Source organism: Eufriesea mexicana, unplaced genomic scaffold (assembly GCF_001483705.2).
Source record: "Eufriesea mexicana isolate 0111107269 unplaced genomic scaffold, ASM148370v2 scaffold3653, whole genome shotgun sequence".
NCBI lineage: Eukaryota > Metazoa > Arthropoda > Insecta > Hymenoptera > Apidae > Eufriesea > Eufriesea mexicana.
Window position 1 is genome coordinate 848550 of NW_016911671.1, and position 21423 is coordinate 869972.

The following is a 21423-nucleotide window of genomic DNA, read 5'->3' on the forward strand; positions in this document are numbered from 1 at the left end:
AGCGAAACGCTAAACTCTCCGGTTCTCTGTCAGTTGGCGTTTTCGTCATCGATGGTGCACGGTATCGTGCAGGTATTTCACCGAGAGAAACGAAGCAACGGTAGCCTAATCCGAGGAAATAATTGTCATTCGCCTCTCGTTCCTCGCGTCTTGGACAAACGAGAGCGGCGAACGCGTCGTGACGTCATTTCGCGTAAGAGTAGTCGGTCAAACGTGATCGACATGCTAGCACAGCCATAGACACGTCACGGCTCGGCGCCGATTTCGACCTGGCGAATCGTGTCAAGATGCACGAGCGCCTTTTCAGCACAGAAGCCACCTTGGAAAGTTGGCCCGCGCGAAACGCATCTGCATTCGCCCCGCGTGTCCTTTGTCAGAAGCCATTCCACTTCGCTCCACGCGCGCAAGGATTAGGCCTGCGCTCTTCGTTTTCGTAGATGTAGGACGGAATAAAAGGTACCGGCCCGAAGCGTCGTGGCACGAGGAGAAAATTGGCGAGGAAAAGAAACGGCCAGTCATCTGTGTCACGATGCAAATCGAAGGAGCAAAAGTCGACGACATCCAGATACAGAGGATGCCACTGCAGTCGTAAACCCGTCTCCGTCGGTGGCATAACAGGTTTCGGTGAAATTCGTACCAACACGAACGTTCCTCCGGCAAACACGCGCGCTGAACAGAGAGGAAATCCACCCGTGGACGACCTGGAAGCAAATTACGTCAGATCGACCTGGGGTCCAACGAACCCAGACCATCGGCTTTTACTACTTTCCGTTCCATCCGCGGAAGAAAATAACGATCGTCCAGTTATCGTCAAGCGTGTAACAACCGACCCCTCGGAAGGCTCCTCGCTTCTCACGAAACGCGGAAAGAGCCAGTCGCCAATTTTTCCTTTCCACTCGTCAGCCTCGCCCTTCGCCGAAACCGTGAATCTACTTCGAATCCACCAGCAGGTCCGAGGTATCGCGGGCGAGTTTCAGAAATGTCAACGCGTAGTAACGAGTAAAATTCCACGGGTGAGATTTCCAAGAATCACCCAAGAGGATTGACCGTCCCTCTCCATAATAGGGTCACCATCGGTCAAGAGTAACCGGGCTAGGTTCAAGGGACTGTAACAGCATGGGCCAGTTGGTCGTTCGAAATTCTTGCACCCTGTACGTCTACGAGGAAAATAGGCTAACGAGGAACGCGTCCGAGGAATCCGAGAGCTCGGCCTCCGCCGAGGTGATCAGACACGAATCCGAAGCAAAGTTCCCGAGCCTATTTCGTCAGCAGACTCTGAAATGGTAATCGAGAGAGGAAAGACTGGCGTTTTGGTACAAGTTCTCCGTGGAACGTTTGCTCGGTTTGACGAATCGGAACGGTACACGAGCACGGATTACCGTTCTATTCCGCGAATCGTCGGTGCACTCGTTGATCTTTCTGACGTGTTGTTTTCGAAAGTGTCCACTGATCCACCTCCTGTCTCTGCCACGGAGACCCAGTTCTTTACCCCATGGACTTGGTAAATAAGGTGTACGCGTATCGAGAATCGTGTGGAAACCACGACGCCCGTACCAGACTTTCCGATCTCCCATTTTCACACCACCTGATCCTGCCCGGCCGCGAAATTTTCATCCAGCCGATCGAGCTCTGTCCGGCTGGAGAACGGCCAGGACTAGAGCCTACTCGTTACCACTAATTCCGCTTTCCGCCATCTCGTCCAGCGTAATAATTAACCGTGATAATTAATCGTTGTTAATCTTCGATCGCAGGATCAAGAGCGTATCGTCGTCTCGCGTGGACGAGTTCGCAGGATCGTCAGGATCCCGAAGAGTTTCTCCGGAAATTTCTAAACCGTCGACGGGGGTTTTCGAGGGGTGGAAGGGGAAGCAGGAGAAAAAAGAGAAACCGATATGCAAATGCGAAAGAGGACGATGGCTAAACAAAATGCTACAGTGTTTATCCCCGCGTAAAACTTGAGCAAGGAAGTTTCTGAAGTACTACCTGACCCAGACGATCGAGACTCGTTCATCCCTACCCTTCCTTCCTGGTCGGTCAAGGCCAACATCATCTCCCGCATCTCATTAGTTCTTTTTGCGCTCAGTTTCATTCACTTATCGCGCAAAAACGTATGGGCGTGTACGTTGGTATTAAACGTGCATACCTCTGGCACGGATACAGAAAGAGGAGAGCGAGGAAGATGAAGAAAGAGAAAGAGAGGGAACGACAGAGGGAGAAAAGAAGAGAGGAGGAATGCGTTATTGTATCCAAGGCCCATCTCCAATCCGGTACCATGAGTCCCGTGAAAAGGAAACGAGAAAAGTGGAAACGAATTTTATTGCTGGCCGAGGAACGAATTCCGACCTGGTAAACATCGTTAACGCATACGCGCGTGTTCGATTCTGTAACCACTTTTGCCATACTCGGGGAACACGCTGGAATAATCGAACGGCAATTCGTCAAAACGTTAACTCGCCTGTTAATACACGGAACGTTCCTTTTTGGTAACCGCTTTTGCCAGCTTTTTCTCGCGCTCGTCGATTTTTTGCTGCCCACCACGCCGCGCAATGATTTATTCAACAGCCGAATCAGTTGTCATCGCACAATTCTACGGAGCAAATTGCTCCCGGTTCTCTGCCAACGCTGGCCCATAAATAATCCGGGACGTCGTTGGTTCTGGGTAGTCGTTAATTTGTTTCCTTCGATGCTCGTGCAGGAGCCGGTGAATGTCAAGGCCAGCATTCTCGTTACCATTGGCCGGCGGCCATTACCCCGGAAGCGCTCTCGTGGGTTCGGCTCCGATCGCACATCCGACGAAAAAGGAGCACCCCGACGACCGAGATATCTCCGATGATAACGCTGAAATCCGTCCATGGGATACGTGGTCGCGTTAGAAATTCGTTGAAACGCCATCGAGATCCTGCCACCGTGTTCTCGTACCCAGATTGACAGCTTATAGGTTTCCACGGCTAGCCTCTTCTCTCTATTCCGATTTTTCCTCTCGATCTCGGCTCCACGGGCACGGTTCTCATACGTCCGATACCAGTGCCACTCGTCGAGACCGAGAAGAGACGAGATTTCGCGTGGAAAGGTGCCATGACACCGAAACGCGAGGTGCCATTGATGGCGCGCTCGGATTCTGGCACAGCTCGCGCGTTCGATCTCGGTGATACTCCTTCCACCAGCCGCTTTTCCTTCCTCGGAATGTACCATTTTTCCGTCCGTTTTCCAATTTTCTCAAACTTACGATTACCCGATCGAAAGCAGGGTGACCGTCTTCGTGAAAAATTCGATCGGGGAAATTGTCAAAACGGAAGTACTGCGTAGTCCAGGTCGTAAAGCAGGGTTTCTTGACGGGAACTTGCTACAAGGCGCTTTTCAATTAAATTTTTACGACACCTGGGGCTCGGAATTCCTACGATCCTTTCTTTCTCTCCTTTCTTCAGCGTGAAACGAAAGGGGAAAGATCGCGTCGCTTAACGCTCTTGGATTACGCGTTTTTAATTAGCCGTGACACGCGAATGAAGAGAGGAGAGAGAAGAGGAACGACGATCGAAAGAATTCGTACGAGCATGTTAGCCTCCGCGAGGTCTCCAGGATTCTTCCTTCACGGTTGAACTGTTACACGAACAGTGGCGAAGCATTCCAGGTGCGGTCGGCTAGAAAGGGAACCCGGCAGTGAATCATCGCACCTGGAAGGAATCTCTGTTACACCAATGACGTAATCGGTATTTCGATTCACGGAGGACACGTCGAAGTTTCTGGCGAAAATATTCCCCGCCACCTACACTCTTGCCGAGTATGTACACTGCCGGAACGGGTGGTCGCTGAAAGTGTACCGGCACCAATGACTTACGTGCGTGTAACGCACGCACGCACGCACATACGCGGAGCAGAACGCGATCGCGCGCCCTGGTGCTTCGCGTGAAAAGCGATATCTCGCGGAAACCTCGAAAAGTTCACGTTCCCGTAGTGTGATCAGAGGTGCTCAGGATGAGGAAGTAGAGAGAACGGTGTAATTCGTGCGATCGTGGCCCGAGGAATTTATTTCGATCGATTCCCGGAATCCTATACACCGTTGCCTGTGAGAAAAGAATAATTTTCATTCGAACCGGCGAATAATTTATGAAGCAATTTCTACATTAAACCAACCGAGAGGCGTCGCTCGAAAGATGCCCGTATCATCCTCGGTTCGTGGAACGTGCCGACCAGCACGCACGTTAGTCACCATTTGTTTTGATCCACGGTGATTCGTAGTACGAACACGAATCAGCCGACCATTGAACCCCATCGAAGATGCCTCTTAACATTGTTAGATTATAAATGTAGGTCCGTTTGACGTTAGCGCCGTGTCACGGGTCGAGCGTGCTACGTCACCGGAAAGGCTAACGACGTGGTTAAGGATTTGGTAAGTGCATCATGTACGACGGATCCACGTCATACGAATAAGTTAGTCACTTGTAAGCAGAATTGGGCTAGTTCCCGTTCGTTGAACTTCGTTTTAGAGGATTCACGAACCCTCCTCCGTTGTGCGTCACCCATTACATAACCTCTTCCTTGTTTTCCTGCTGGAACACTCCGATCGAACATGCTCGATCGAGGACTCTTCTTATGGCGGACAAAACATCGCACGAATGAGTAATCGCGAGTGATTCTTCTTATTCCACTCTGATTCCAGTTCGGAATTCTTCTCGATAAAAACGAGGCTAGTCGTTGTTCGATGAACTCCGTTTTGGAGCATCCGTGAACCCTTGTTTGTTGCGTGTCCAGAGTTACGTAACCTCGTCCTGTCTTCCTGCTGAGAGAGGTTAACCTATTTGCGAACCAAAGTTCCGAGGATTCTTCGATTATGGAACCGCGAAAATTTCTTGTCTCCTTCTTTTCTATCATCTCGACAAATTCAAATGCTTCCAAGTTGGTTGGAAAATTTTTAGGTTAGGTTTCCGAATCGGTTGGAAACCTAACCTATAAGGTTACCAACCTATTTGGAACCGCGAAAATTTCTCGTCTTCCGCTTTTCCATCATCCCGACAAACTCAAATTCTTCCAAGCAGGTTGGAAAATTTATAGGTTAGGTTTCCAAATCGGTTAGAAACTAATCTATAAGGTTGCCAAGCTATTTGGAAGTATTCGAATTTGTCAGGGTAAAAAGCGGGAGACGAGAAATTTTCGCGGTTCCATAATCGAGGATTCCTGGGAAATTGGGTTTGACAGTTTTCTGGTACGAACCTTGGGCAATTACGCAACCTTTGACTTTCTTGCGAGAAAATTCCTGCCTGTTGGTAGAACGTAGACGGATCTATTTGATGGAATACTCTTAATAGAGAAGTAGCTGACAAGAAATTGCACGAACTCGTAATCGGAGATTCCTCGCGAATTCAATTTGGAATTCTTCTCCTTGTAAAATCGTTGCAAGTTTTCTCTGTCGAGGAGGGAAAAAAAAAGAGTACTTGCAGCAGGGATACGAGGGATAGGAGAGAGGATTTCATTGGCTAGAACCTTTAAAGTTTTGCTAGGTACTGTCCAGGCAAGATTCCATCATCCACGACAGAGAAACTAAGCGTTGATTTTGCTCGCAGTCACGAATCGTTGCTTAGAATCATCCGTGTGTGTGCGTCGTGGAAGAAGTCGATACGTGACTTTGTGGTAGATTATCGTAGGGTCTAGTGTCTAGTACCTGTGCTTACAGGTTTTAGTACGTCTCTAGCACTAGCACCACTGCTTAGAGACCGGATTCCTAGTCAGCGCATTCAGCTAGCAGATACCAGGCTTCTAAACACATTGCTGCCTCAGGAATCCCTCGACAGGGAAAATAAAAGTCCTTCTCCTTAAGGCAATCGACGTCCGTTCTATCTGAGCGCAATTTCTGATCGCCGATCCTTCGCTTGATGCGCGAGATTAATCTCCGCTTTAGCATATTACCCGGCGGAAAATTTTATTTCCACGTACTCCGTTGATTTCTCCCGTCGAAACCTTCGTCACCGAAGGGACACGTTCGGACTGGGAAAAGGAGGAAAAAGAAAGAAGAAGAGGAAAAGAAAGGAATACATCTGCGTTTCACGTCGCTCTGACTGGCTGCGCGTAGGCAGCCAGCGAAAGAGATCTTCCATGCGAAATAGTGGAAAGAATTCTCTTCCCCGTTAGCCTGCCAGGGCACTCATGAATAAACCAACCTATTTCCCTTCAGATTCTCCGCAGCAGCGACGCGCGCGAAATCGGAATCGCAAAGATCCTTTGAAAGTAAGTCACAGGATCGCACAGTGGTAACGTCCAGCGCCACGCGTCTGGTCTGCTTCTTTTTTAGCAGGTCACAGCCGGGTCAGATCGTACGGTTGAAATTCCAAACGGCCCCGCACGCTTCCGGATCTCCGATTTGATCCTGCGATTCCGATTCAGCCTCCCGCGCACCAGGATCCCGTGGATTTATGTGCATTTTTATCGGCCTATATCGTCTATATCGTCTATATCGTCGATCGTAGGCGTACCGAATCCTCCTAGACGCACTTACACGAACGCGAATTTCTGTATCCTATTTTTTCACCTAGCCCATAGCCGGACCCCGGTATGCATTGTATATCGACGATTTCTATCGAGCAACCGCATTAGTCGAAAGTGTCCTTCGATGCTAGATATCCAGTTTTGCTGGAATTGGCACCTCTGCTTGCTCGATCTTTGGACCACGGTGGGAGGCGAGATATTTCGCTGAATATATCAGAAGGTCGTCCATTTAGCTGCCACGAATGACCGTTCGAAAACTCCTCGAGCGAATTTTCGGTATTCTATACGGGGTTCGAATTTTGCCACGAGAGTGTCCGTGGCTGTAGAAGGATTTCCGTCCGTGTTTATCGGAGGATGCAGGATTTTTGGCGGCTCGATAGAGATGGTCGGATAAGGTGGTTGGATCGATGGAAAAAATGAAATCGCTTTCTTCGAGGAAAAGTGATAGCGCAAAAGCGGAACGCGCGAGCGCTTAATTGAGTTTTCTCCCGAGTAACACTTACCTAATGCATAATTTAATCGGCACGGTGTATATTCTCTGGAGTTTATAGCGCTACAGTCCTGATTATAGCATATCCGCGGCTACGTCGTTAACTTGATCTCGAATAAGGCGTGGTATCTGGGTGCCGTGATTTTTCCAGCGGGATGCAGTTCAACTCCAACTCGCCTGATTACGCGTCAGATGTAATTGGAATACGGGTTAAGCAGCGAAGGTTTATACCGAGTTAAGAACGAGTTCGAGGCTCGGTTTTTCGCGAAAAAACCCGAACAACAGTTATCGGTTTAACGAGGTCGCTTCCTAGCCACTTGCATTTCTGTTTTTCGGAATCGTTCTAAATTTATCCACAGCCAGCGTGTTTTCATCTATTCGCTCGGCGACAGAAATCTCTAAGTGGTCGGAAATATTCCCGAAAATCGGGAGAAAGTGATTCGATTCTTCTCAAAAAATCGCGCAACTCCATGTAATACAATACCCCATTCGTCACATTTGACACGAGAAATCCTGTCAAACGGGAGCATGCTTCCGTGGTACTATAAAGATAAATACGCAATTTCGATTTCTCTCAAAATAAATAATTCGAATTTTCGCGGTAATTTTAAATTATTAAAATCCGAGGCGAATAGACTAATTGTTTTAAATCTCCCGCGTTACTTCTTGCCTCAAAAGATCACGCAACTCCATATAATGCAATACCCCATTCGTCACATTTGACACGAGAAGTCCTGTCAAATGGAAACATGCAACTGTGGTACTATAAAGGTACATACGCAATTTCGATTTCTCGCGAAATAAATAATTCGAATTTTCGCGGTAATTTTAAATTATTAAAATCCGAAGCGAATAGACTAATTGTTTTAAATCTCCCGCGTTACTTCTTGCCTCAAAAGATCACGCAACTCCATATAATGCACTACCCCATTCGTCACATTTGACACGAGAAGTCCTGTCAAATGGAAACATGCAACTGTGGTACTATAAAGGTACATACGCAATTTCGATTTCTCGCGAAATAAATAATTCGAATTTTCGCGGTAATTTTAAATTATTAAAATCCGAAGCGAATAGACTAATTGTTTTAAATCTCCAGCGTTACTTGCACGAATGGTTAAATCGCTGGATCAGCAGCTTCAGGATTGATCCTTTTTTTCCTTTCGTGTTTTTTTTTTTTTTTATGAAACATTCAGCAGACGCGTTTGACGAATTTTTGCAAGTTCGATGCGGCGGTATCGGTACCCGTGGTCCATCGTGGCCCCCCGAAATCGAAATCGAAATTATGCCAGCCGCATATTTTTCGGATGCAGCGCGCGACACGATGGTGATCGCGGCTAGACCCCCGAAAGTTAGGCAGATGCACCCGGGCCAACGATTTGAAATCCAAATCAGCGTCGCTGCATCAAAATCACCGGTTTGCCCGGCCAGCGAATACATTTGTATCGCTTCGTTCCTTTTCTCCGGTTCCCTCGCCGTTCCTTTTTTATTTCCTTCTCCTTCCTTCTGTTTTTGGCCATCGGCTGGACCCAGGGTCCATTTAGCCCGTCGAGCGTGAAAATGACGAACGAGACCCCCTCCGAATCGTCCGATCTGCTCCACTTGCCGCTTCGCGGTCTACGCCGAGACCCTGAGGTCCTGCTCCCCAACCGATTCCACTCGAATATTTTTTCTCGTCCTTTCGTTGCCGCGATTCCATGGTAAGAGGAAGGTCTTCCCATCTATTCCGATTCTAATTCCTATTTTTCTCTACGATTTTCCCTTCGTCCTTCGATTCCGCTTTCCTCTAGATCCTCCAAAATCGGATCGTCCGGATGGAATAATCGTTGGATTTCGATGGAAATTAACCTCGACGGATTTTTCACGTGCGAAACGATTGCGAATATCGATCTCTGGTTCGCGCTATTGGTGGAATAGCACAGGAGAGCCTTGAGAGAGCAAAGGGATCGTCGCGAGCCCGAAGACGATATCCTCGGGCGTCGAAAATCGCTCTTACGACACACCGTGGCTGGCTTATCTTAACAGCAGGCTAAGTGGTCGCTATTTTTACCCGACCTTGGTTCTACAAAAAGGGCCATGATTACCTTGAAAACGGGATCATACGCTATCCATCAAAGTTCGTCGTTGAACAGCTCGGAACAGATACGACTGCTCGTGGCTGTCGCGGCGAGTATCGACGTCGAACAGTCGAGGGAAGTAGTCTAACCTGAACTCTCTAGTGGATCCCCTAGCGCTTCTTGTAGATCCGGTGGATAGTAAACGGCCGACTAGCTTAGTCCAAGTACTTGGTCGTGACCTCGGATTGGTCGATAGACGAGCATGGGGTACTGCTTTCTTGTCCTAGGTTCCGGAGGCAGACTTGCCTACCTTGACGCAAATCCACGTGAACTTGTCCGGCGTTGAAGAGCAGCTGGCTTAGAAAGCGAGTTATGATACAGCCTCTGTTCGCGTGCTGTTCAAAAATTACGCGTTAATCCGTAACCCGCGAGAAGAGGCGCAGAGACATGTCAGACCCTATCCATCCTCCGAGAAAAAGGATTCGGAACGGTGTTGGGAATTACTAAGAATTTCGTAATTTTCGTAACGGACCTTCGATTCTCGGTGTTTCCTAAATTTTCGAAGGTCGATTCGAGGAAAGAGCGAGGATAACAGGGATTTTCGAAGCCTGTCCCAGAACTCGCGGAGCGTTAGAGACGCGGTCGGATGGTAGGCGAGACGTGCACGGGGGTACTTTCGATTTTCGACAGAAGCTGTTTCGAATGGTACCAAACTGACCCAAGCTAATTTCCCTTTTATCGAGCGGCCGGAGTAATTGGACGCTCGTCGCGAAAGTTCGTCCCCGGGTGAAATTATACGGCGCGACATTCAAACGAATGAGGCCCGAAACCGGTTCCGACGCACTCCTCGTTGTTTCTGTCGCTCTCTTAGGTAGTCAGCCGGCCGGCTTCGAGATAAATCGACACGGAAGAGTGTCGTAATCGGGGCCGGGGTACCGTGGTACCCCACGTGGTGGGTGACGCAGGTGCAACACAGCGCTATGCTCTCTTTCTCCCCCTTTCTCTTTCTCTCTCTCCCTCTTTACCTCTGCTCCTTACTCTTTTTTCCCTCGCCACGTCTAATTCGTTTCACCGTGTAACGAATATGCCGAGTTTCGAAAGAGAATTCTACGATAACGATAACACCACGATGTCCTGGCCGTGTTAATCGAGTCTTTCGTATCGCGAAGCTACGAATTTCGGTTACTTTCGTGCCACCCTGTACATTCCTATCGTCTCTCGGACATCCTCGAGAGAGTTTATCCCGGTGAATATTATTCTCCATTGGTTCGCGTGTCGTATATTATTCCTCGATCAATCTCTACGGAGAATAAATAGTTTATCGGCTGATTTCAGGTAACCAGGACTCGAACAACTTCTTCACCCTTCGAAATCAAATGGTTCGCGCGACTCGGCGTAGAGTCACGTGACTCAGCAGGGCCTGGCCTCAAAGATCAACGATGAGGCAGGATGATGCGAAAGCTGGATCACCTGGTGGGGATGATGGGTACGGCAGGAAAGATGTATGGACTACTTTTTACCGTTGTCACTTTTTCTTGCTCTCAATTTTATCGATTCCCTCCGCAGCCGGCAAGCTCGAGTCTCCGTTACGGACGATGCTAATTTTCGATCTAGAATCAAACGCCGATTCGACGTTCGTTCACGACCGAGAAAAATTCCCGAAAATCCGGAGAAAATCCAGCGGAAAACGTGCCAGCTCGTTCGCGGCGACCTTAAATTCTCGCAGCTGGATCGCGGCGGGAGAGGAGAGGGGAGAAAAAATATGGGAGAGATGTCCGTCGTTTATCCAGATTCGTGACTCATGCCGATCAATGTCGACGTTGCGTCCCGATTGATAAGAAAGATTTTTCTCGATCGACGTGGCCTGCAGACGCGAACGGAGCTAGCTGTTCCTCGATCGGCAGAGATGTAATGATTTCAAGGGAGAGGCGATCACGGACTCGGCAACCTCGATAGATCCTAATGATCGATTTAGCGGTGCAAACGTGATCACGGCGGAGCTCGGCGCCGTGTTATGCAACGTCCCAATTCCACACGCCGCGAAACGTGGAAGACTTCCTGTATCCCGGTCGCGAGACAGAAAAAACTTTTACCTTCGATCGGCATTAGCATGGCTCGCGCACCCGTAACGATCCATCGATCGCATAAAGCCGCGGCGGAGGAATCGGTAGCGGTCGGCTAGCTCCATAAATGTATCTGTCGCGAATTTTGCAAGCGAGCATTTCCACCGTTCAAAGTCTCTGTTCCCGTTTGTCCGTTCTGTTATGCATGCGCTCGCATGGGTGCCAATTTATTACTTGTTGCAGTCGGTCTCACATTTTTCCCCATTTTCCACCCGACCGACGCTGCTTTTCCCTCCACGCTCACACCGTTTCACCGATGGTCGATCTTAAAAATCCTTTTAAATTCGATATTTCAATTTTAACCCTCGTCGATCCGTGAATGGTGTCCAAAAATTTTCTGAATCCCGAAATTTGGGATTACGGGTTTGCACGAATGGATCATACGCGATGGATGTCGTCTGTTTGGACGAAATATCTTTCTTCTTCGCTAGGAATCGAACTATAAGTTGGAAAGAAAAATCGCTGAAATATACGGGCGTTTATAATAAATAGTTGGACGACTGTATGCACTTATGTATAGACCGCCTCTTGACCGTTAGAGCGTAATGCACGACCGCTACATGCATATCAACGTCACCGGGACGCGCTCTTTCTCGATGCAGAAGAGAAGGGATAAGGAGCAAGGTAGAGGGGGACAGGCCGTTACATTTTCAATAATTTCTTACATAACTCGTAACCCCATAGCCGGAACCAACTTCTATCCAGGACAGTGGAATATTCCTGAGCTTTTCGGCTGATCGGTCTTTCTAGAATCTTCATTGACCAGGCGACGCTCGTCCCATCGGCACGAATGAATATTTAGAAGGCGGATTTCGCAATATCTTGACTTTTATTTCGTTTTACAACAGCCTTTATCTGCCTTCGGTCACGACGTGTCTCCACGCTATTTTCAAAAATTGCAAATCGTCTTGTCGTAGGTGGCCGAAACGTCGCGACTTCCGTGTTCAGCGTTGTATAATCGTTTAAATAAAATAAAAACGTAAAACGGCTATTTTTCGCGCGGAAATATCGGATTCCAGAAAAAAAAGAGAATATGGCGGAATTAAAAAATCCGTGGAAAATTCTCGCGAGTGATCCTCGACGATACCGATCGAGAGTTAAGACTCGAACGCGTAGCAGAGATGGAAACGAGGCTCTCGAGACGAAATCACGTCGTGGTTTTTTTTAATTCGGAGTATCCCTCGGCTTATCAGACTTCACAATGTATTGAAATGTCCCGAAGCTAATTTCTGCCGTCTCGGGAGCCTCGATGGAAGGACAAGGGCACCCCGCGATCTAATGCGAAGCAGAGGAGCAGCGTCTGTCGATTTTATTCATCGCTAATCGAGGCAACCTTGATTTTCGGCACTGCTCGCCTTCGTATCATCGAATACGAATACCAAGCAGCCTTTTTATCTCGGCGATCTATCTGTGGCAACGTCGACGGTGCCATCATTGTAATCTTCCAAAAATAACCTCCTAAACTTCCCTCTTTGGTCTAACGTTATTTCTTATTCCACGGACTACCCGGCGACGTAGAGTGGCCACCGTGTCGCGAAACGCTCGACGTCTCCTGTCAAAAATTGACGATGTGCAACGACGATTAATCGTATATCCTCGAGAAAATAATTTATCCACGAATATCGAGTATTTAACAGCGATCACCGCGAATCGAGCGTGGTTGCTGTCAGGCTTGGAGAAAAGTGTGTCACCGAACCGCCTTGGTTGTCTCACTTTCTTCGGATTCACTCTTCTCGCTAGAACAATCATCGACTCTTCGTTTCGCGTGCTTTTTACTGCTCGAAAATCTGGGAACGCGAGGACTCGGTCCCCAACGCGCGCGGATGCTTGGCAATTTCGGTGTCCCCTTTCAGGGAGCAACTTTGTCGTCCAATTAGTTGCAGGACGGTGGCCAAAACGCGTGGAAACGCGATCGGGGGAATCGTAAAAGGCCCGTGTATCGTGAGGCCGATCGTAAACCGCGCGTTTTCGCACGGTAGGTAAAAATAAAACCTGCTCGTTTGCCGATGTAAATCCGATCGGCGGTCGGCGCGGCATAAGGATAAGTCAAGACATCCGGTATCGTTTCATTGTTAAACGAAGCGGAGCCTTGATTTTGGTCGACGCGGGACCTTCGTGGAGTCTGGCCGGTTCCCGATATCCGTCGAACGGATCGAATCGATCCGTCTCACCTCTCGGCTCGTCGCCGATTCGCTTTTCGCGGACGCGCCGCGATCTTGAAATTCCGCGAGCCCAAGGCGCTTCGCTTGCGTGGGATCAAGATCGAGCTCGAGCTCGCGAGAAAACACGGCCGTGTTCTGCGAATCCAGCCGGCGATTCCTTTTAATTCCCTCCAGCCACGTGCACCAATGTCCCGTCTCCCCTCTCTCGTCCCTCTGCTCTCCAAAATTTCCGTACCCTTTATTCCTCCACCTTCCCTCCCGTCTGCAAATTCGCAATTTGCTAGAATAACGGCTACTAAATGTCGACCAATAGTCACGAAGGTTAGGTTAGACTCGGCATTTTCTCGAGGCGAAATTTCGTTTCTGTCGGAGATTGGGCATCCACGAAACACTGTTTACACCGAGACGTTCCTCGCGTGACTCGAGGCATTTTAATAGACCATGGCAATCTTATTTCGCGTGCAAGCCACAGGGCCTCGTCTCGGCCATCCTGCACAGCCCACTGGATCCTCGGGACACCGTTTTCAACCAGCTTGCAGACTGCAACACTCGCTAATCTGCCAACACCCATTGCAAACGGACCACCCCTGACCAACCGGTCACTCGTTTACCTATATTCGAAAAATAAAGGGATAAAGGAAAAATGAGGAGAGAAACGATATGCCAGTGAAGGGACGGAGAAAATCGGGGCTGGTTTGGAGACGCGAAAGGGGGGCTAGTGGGCTGTGGAACGCCGGTGGAAAGCGAAATGAAAAATTCGACCGGGGGTGAAAGGTGGGAATAAAAAGGAGCTTCGGGTCGCGCAGCAGAGCCGAGAGCTTTCCCGTTATGCGCCTCCTCTCTAAGCCGATTTCGAGCTGCCGGCCAGAGGCCGGTACCGCTAGCTTCCCAGAAATCGACGCTCGATAATGCCTCTCGATACGGATGAAGCAATCTCCTACTGTCGCACCGCGCGAGAGGGGAAAAAAAGGCTGCCCCGTGACAGAAGGGTGGGGAACCGACGGGTGGGGGAAGTCGCACATATAGCCGACACACCACTAGCTCATGTTTTATTCATCGTTCAAACAAATTCGAAGCGTACTCTTTATCGCGTGCTTCCTCTTCGTCACCGCGCCGCCCGATAACGTGGTTGTCCTTCTCTTATCCGAGCTTTCAGGGCTACCTTCCCGTTCAGGGATGCCTGCACGATTTGGACATCCCAGACCCCTTTCCTCCAATTTCGACCAATTTTTCTTCCTCTCCTCTCCTCTTCTTTTCTCTATTTGCCGAATTAACGCGAGCAATCGTCTTCGGTGGGATCGGTTCGCGATTTATTTCAATGTCCTCGCGATTTCCACATCCGAGATCCCTTTTTCATTAAATTTTATATTTGCTTCCTTGCTCGGGCATTTTTCGAAAATTCGCGCAATTCTGATGCACTCTAATGGGGATAAACTGTACTCTACTTTCATATTTGTTTGTCCGATTTTCGACTTTCGAGTCGTTCTGCGATTGAGAAAATCGGCAACGCAGGTTGCAAATTCGCGGAAGTTATTGGACGATTGGAAACGGACCAGAGGAAAGTTCTCGAGCCGCAAAGTGGATCAGGTAGATCCAACGACAGAAATAATTGGCGTCTGACTTAAATTCGATTCTACTGAACTGACCTACTATGATCGCCGCGCTCAATCTTAGCGTTCGTGCATTTTCGCGAATTGATACGCCAGGTTCGTAGAAGATCGAGGTGTCGCCAGATCGATTCGCCATTAGCGACCTAATTTTTCCCGCGAAAATGTGTCTCGCGCCTGAAGAGAACTGGTTGGCAAGAAATTGTGATGGAAACCTCGCGTTATCGCAGTCACCTTCGATTTATACCTATTCGATCCTCCATCGCGTATCTTTGTCCCCTTTTCCTCTCTCTCCGCAATTTTTCTGACGTTTGAAATTTAAGTACAGGGTCTTCCTATTTTGTTTCATCGAGGAACGCGAGATTTCTTTGCTTCTCGTTGATCCTATATATTTATGTGGATTTATAAATATTCGAATGGGAGGAAAATTGGAAGTCTTATTTATTTTGCAAAATTATGGAAAATCGGTATGCATATTCCTCACCCTGGATTCGGAATCGTCGACGAACGATTGTTTGCAATAATTCTAACGATGGAGGATGAAAATTTTGATAGAAAAGTTGCTATATTTTCCTCGAGGAATTTCATTTACATCTACGCCGAAATATCGGAAAATGGAATTTTTCCCTGACGCGTTTTTGCACTCGTCTCGAAGAATCGCGTCATTCCTGCGTTTCCTCTTTCGTTTTACTATTTATAGTAGCGGCCCCACGAATGTCATTCACAATTTCGTTGTCAATTCCGCTGTTGCATCAGTTGGAAACATCAGTGAAAGGATTCTTTTTCCTCGTTTTTTGCCGATCGAGCGATCACGAGCTTGTGATCGTGGTAGAATTGCGTAACTTTCATTCAACATCCTGTAAGAGGGAAATTTCGGATTCAAGAATCGGTCGATTTTCCTGGATCGAAGGTAACGGAAAATGTCTGGTCGGCGACGATGACGAAATTTGCAGACGTAAACACGTGTAGGTCGCGGCGCGCCTTCGGCCAGAGCGAAGGCAAAAATTTTCGATTCGCGATCGCGTTTCCGACAGATGATCGGGAATATTCATGAAACGGAACGGGCCAGAAGACGCACCTCTGGCCAGTGGCTGGCCGATATCTCGGCCTCGGTGGAACGAGGAGCGAATAAAATGGCGAACGGAGGATTTTGGCGGAAGGAAAAGAGAAAAGGAGTGCGCGGGTTAGCTGGTGGCTTTTCCAGCTGTTGAAATTGGTAAATCGTAAAAGGCGAGGAGTCGTGCCCGGAAGGTTTTTCTCCGGCTGGAGCGACTCGTTTCGCGTGCCTCTGTCACCCCTGTCGCCCTTAAATGGCCGATCGAAAAGGCAACGTCGGCGATGACGCTAACGAGCCGGATCGAGTCTCCCCCGTGTGGAAAAACGAAGGATTTTCGGGAGCCGGTAGCATGGGCGAAGGGCCTCTCTGGAAGCATCGTTGAACCATAGGCAGCGTCCCGAATCAATAAACGTCAAGTACATCGAAATAAGAGCGGAATAAAGCGTGTCTGGTGTGGATGGGAGCGTAGCCGGTCTCACGAGGTGCTCGTTGGACTGGAGGCGCACCACCTTGCTGCCAGAAAACCCGATGGTACCTTAAGGAGAGAAGTCAAGGGCAAGAAGCGTCCCTTCGTTGCCCAGTCTGGCCCAGCTTGGGCCCTACTTGGACCCCACTCCGTCCGTCGTCCACCCCCTCCCCGTACCTCTTCTGTATCTCTTGTAGAATCCCCTGCTCCTCCAGCCCCTTCACCTTTCTGGATCTCCCTCCTTCCCCTCCATACCTTCTATCATCCTTCCGTTCCGCTCCCTCCACCTTTCCAGCCCTTCTTCTTCGGGCTCTCCCGTTCCACACACGAACGCCGGAGTTGGAGAGTTGGCTCTCTCGGTGCTTTCTTGAAATTCGTCTCTCTACCAGCAGTAGCAGCACCAGCAGCACCAGCAACACACCGGGTTGTGTATACACTTACGACAGAGTACGACAGAGACCACCTCCTCCCCCTTCTGCCCTCGTCTCAACAATCCATATGTATGGGGTTGAGGCGCACAGGCGACGCAAATGTGCTGACTACATTACGCCGCTATATAAGATAGCCGGCCAACCATCCTATCCCCACAGACCGAGCCAGATCGGCAGACCGTTCACAGACGGACCAACGAACCGATCTACCGATACAGACACGACACATCTTTTTCGTTCACGGACACGCTCGCGAACCAGCCAATTTAGGGTTATCCACGTTCTCGCCCGAGTAACACTTTGCCGATATTCCTCGATCCGTTCGATTCTCCAGTCGGGAACAAGGTGATCGTATTTTTCGACTTTTACCGGCATCCAACTTCCGTTCAGGAACCATACAGCTCGACCAGCTCACGTATCGCTTCGGCACATCCACGACTTCTTTCTGTTTTTTTTTTCTTTTTTTTTTTTTTTTTTTTTTTTTTTTTTTTAAATTTTTTTTTTTTTTTTTTTTTTCTTTTTTTTTCCTATTTCCGTTCCCCTCGGAAAACACGAACCGCTGACTAGTCGTCGTTTCGGCCCGCGAACCATACCACACGGCACGTGCCACAAGATTTCCGAGCTTTTCGTTGCAACGTTTCGCGATAATCGATACCCCGTATTCCCGCGATCTCTGGTTGCCACGACGAGGTTCTCCACAGACGCGACACCGTAATATCCCACTGTGACGAGCGTCAGTGAGTGCATCGAGGAGGAGAAACAAGGTCGAAGATGATCCCTTTGACAGCCACCACGTGCTTCCTAATCGCTATCACCTTCCTGGCACTCGCCCTCATCCTGCTGGATCATCTAAGGTCCAAGAAGACGACGAAGAATGTCATCTTGGATGGCGATGAACACGTCCTGCCGGAACCACCTGGACCCAAACCGTGGCCGATTCTGGGCTCCCTTCATATCCTGGGTCGCTACGACGTACCCTACAAAGCTTTCGCTGACCTTGTTAGGGACCACGACTGCCAGGTGATCAAGCTCAGGATGGGATCTGTGCCCTGCGTGGTCGTTAATGGCCTGGAGAACATCAGAGAAGTGCTAACCATCAAGGGACACCACTTCGATTCCAGGCCAAACTTCACCAGATATCATCTGCTCTTCGGTGGAAACAAGGAGAACTGTAAGAGAATTTCTTTTTTACCTTATCCTCCACTTGCTCTCTCTCTTTCTCTCTCTCTCTCTTTCTTTCTTTCTCTCTCTCTCTAATAATATCTCTTCGCTGAGACTCTTTTCATTCGCGAGGATATTTCCCAAGTTCGTGTCTCGAAATTCCGTGCCGATTTAATTAACGACCGTCGAAACTGCCGCGAAGGATTTTGCACTCGCGTATAATCCGAAAGTAAACTTCAAACGTCCCTAACGATCGGAATTAATCAGGCATCCCGTTCGGTCACTCGACAACTCGTTCACCGTGCGAGCCGCCTCGCTGCTAGTTATTTTTAATTATTCGAAAACACCCGTGGCCAGCGATTACGTAACACCGTCCGCGACGGAATCTCTTCTCGCGAGCCTTCGAAACGGCTGAAAGAGAGCTCTAGCTCGTCGCGCGGACAGCGGTCCGCTCTCGGGTAAAAGCGAATTGTCTAGCCCGTCCGATAAGCTTTGGAAAAGTATTCGTCCGCGGATGGATTCGGCGTGAGTCAGTGTGAAAATTCAATTCGTCGACACCTCGTCACGGCTGCTGAAAACTCGTTCCCCATGCTAACGACCTTGCCATCGTACGCGACACGTGAGCGGCCGGCCCACACAACCGCAGCGCCGTTTATTTTTCGCGTGGCTCGTGCTTTCGTTGCGTCCACGGAACGCCGAAACTCGTGCTAAGGTCAACGTCGAAGCGGTACCAAGTGCAAGCCGGAAAGGTCACGGTACCACTTTCACGCGTTCCTGGCTCACCTGGCAGCCGGCAAACAGGATCAAGGCTGATCCACCGGAGGCGTTTCCGATACACCGCAGTCAGCGCGATTTTCCTTCTCTCTTTCGCTTCCTACGTCTTCGCCTCACGCCGATTTCGCGTTTAGATCCAGAAACCATTTCCTTCGTCGACCAACGTCGTTAAATTCCACGAAATTCGACTAAATTCCAGGAAACGACGAATTTTTAGAAACAGAGGTGAAAAGAGGGAAATTTCGATAAATCGTGTCGGTACGTGCGATTTGTGGACGAGAGTCGAGAATTCTCGAAAATGTGGATCGCGGTGTCAAGTAACTATGGTCGCTGGGTCGATTTTGGCCGATCGATCGGTCAAAGGATTTTCCGAAAATCCTGAATTCCTCGCGCTCGAGGAACCGAGACGACCGGTATGTCCTGGCGAGGCGCGAGAAACCAGGTCACTTCCTGTTCTGGTCTGCCCGCGACCGCTTCGATTTGAAATCGAGTCGCCTGGCGCTCGCGCGCCGATGAATCGATTTTCTGCCGAGTGCGCGCGATCGGCATCTGCCGGCTTGCATTTCCGCGTAGCGTTCCCCTCGCCAGGCAATGAGAGAAGGAGAAAGAACGGGGAAAGAGAAAACGACAACGGAAAGGGAGAGGAGAAAGAGCGCGCGTCGTCGGATTTTTCCTTTTCGTTTTCTTCCTCCTCGCCGCGCCGCGGTATTTCAAAACGCGTTTCCTACGTGCGTCACGAAGTGCCGTTGGAAGGTCAAGTTTAACGTGGTCATCTTTGTTTTACCTTGACGCGGGCATCAATGGAAATCGCTGAATCCCGCGATCGATATCCGTTATCGATTTGTCCCTGTCACCGGGCAGCTGTTTCCACTCGCGATCGATGGGTGCTTCGAAATCGTCCGCTTCCTCGTGTCGCCCAAGCTTTCCAGCCGTTTCCAGCCGAGATTTAAATTCGATTGCGAAACGATGATACGTGATTTTCTGAAACGGCCAACGTCGACGAAATTCCTCCACCAATCCCCCGGATTCCGCTGCGTCCGATGGAATTTCTGAAAACTGCTCGCCTAAAGACTTTTCTTCTCTTTCCATTTTACAGCCCTGGCGTTCTGCAATTGGTCAGAGGTCCAGAAGACCCGAAGAGAGATGCTCCGGGCTCACACCTTCCCCCGCGCCTTCTCTACGCGCTACAACGAGCTGAACGGTATAATTGCCGAGGAAATGGAGTTTATGGTGAATCACCTGAACGCACTCTCGAACCAAAGCGTACACGCGAAACCGCTGATCCTTCATTGCTGCGCCAACATCTTCATCACCTATCTCTGCTCGAAGAACTTCGGTTTCGAGCACGAGGGCTTCCGTAATATGGTGGAGAACTTCGACAAGGTGTTCTTCGAAGTGAACCAGGGCTACGCGGCCGACTTTCTGCCATTCCTCATGCCGCTTCATCACAGGAACATGGCCAGAATGGCACACTGGAGCCACGAGATCCGTAAATTCGTCATCAAGAACATCATCTCCGACAGAGTGAACAGCTGGAAAGGCGTCGTTCCTGAAAAAGACTACGTAGACTGCCTGGTGAACCACGTGAAGAACGAGACGGATCCTCCCATGTCCTGGAACACGGCTCTCTTCGTCATGGAGGACATCATCGGTGGTCATACAGCTATCGGTAACCTCCTGGTCAAGGTGCTGGGATTCCTTGCCACGCGACCAGACGTCCAGAAGCTAGCACAGGAAGAGATCGATGCTATTGGTCTGCCTAACAAGTTCGTGGGATTGCAGAATAGAGGATCCTTGCCCTACGTCGAAGCCATCATCTTGGAGACCATCAGGATAATCGCCAGTCCCATCGTCCCGCACGTGGCTAACCAAGATAGTTCCATCGCTGGTAAGTTCAACTGCATTTCACCCATCAGCCTGTCCCATTCGCAAAATTTTCGTTTCGTCTGTTCCTTTATCAATCCTGGATTGATTCGATGATTTATTAAACCTCTCGACTTTTCTTCGTAGGATACAGAATCAAGAAGGACACCTTCATCTTCCTAAACAACTACGACCTGAACATGTCGACCGACCTGTGGACCTCGCCAGAGAAATTTATGCCCAGCAGATTCGTGCAGAACGGAAGGCTGCTGAAGCCGGAACACTTCCTGCCGTTCGGTGGCGGTCGAAGGTCCTGCATGGGCTACAAACTGGTGCAGTATCTGAGCTTCGCGATCCTTGCCACGCTGCTGAAGAACTTCACGATAACGCCTATCCCGAACGAGGATTACGCGATCCCTATCGGGAACCTGGCCCTGCCTGAGATGACATTCAAATTCCGATTTGAACGACGGTAGGGCCTGAACTAGGCACGAGCGTTGGCCCTGTGTAGGAAAGAGCTAACCGAGGACTGGAGCAGCAACTCCGGTTGCTTCGACGAAGCTTCGGAGATTGAGAGCAGGAAACTTCAACGACAAAGCAACCATAATGGATCGTTGGGTGAACGGTGTTGAACATGCACGATCGAGGAGCTTCATGAAAATCGGGAGCAACGAGGAATCAGCTGAAGAGAGGCTTCTGATCTTTAGACAAAGCTTTATAAGGAGGTCGAATACCACTAGGATAGGGCTAGGATC

The 21423-nt window shown here is 49.4% G+C and overlaps 2 protein-coding genes across 2 annotated transcripts in view; one reads left to right on the top strand and one right to left on the bottom strand.

Moving 5' to 3' along the window:
* The window catches only part of LOC108551057 (defective transmitter release), a 46664-nt gene extending 27712 nt beyond the window's left edge, over positions 1 to 18952 (bottom strand). The window contains 2 exon segments of the mRNA XM_017905056.1: positions 17867 to 18039; positions 18910 to 18952. Coding sequence (XP_017760545.1) covers positions 17867 to 18039; positions 18910 to 18952 — 216 coding nt within the window.
* Positions 18953 to 20023: 1071 nt separating this feature from the next.
* On the top strand, positions 20024 to 21144 carry LOC108551058 (cytochrome P450 307a1). Its single transcript, XM_017905057.1, has 2 exons — positions 20024 to 20693; positions 20816 to 21144. Exons 1-2 carry the CDS (start codon positions 20024 to 20026, stop codon positions 21142 to 21144), a joined length of 999 nt encoding a protein of 332 aa, XP_017760546.1.
* Positions 21145 to 21423: the final 279 nt, after the last annotated feature.

Bases quoted from the DNA above. Each gene is read 5' to 3' on its own strand.
- LOC108551058 (XM_017905057.1), top strand. From the start codon at position 20,024: ATGGAGTTTATGGTGAATCACCTGAACGCACTCTCGAACCAAAGCGTA. The intron at 20,694-20,815 runs GTAAGTTCAACT...TTTTCTTCGTAG, and splicing joins CCAAGATAGTTCCATCGCTG to GATACAGAATCAAGAAGGAC.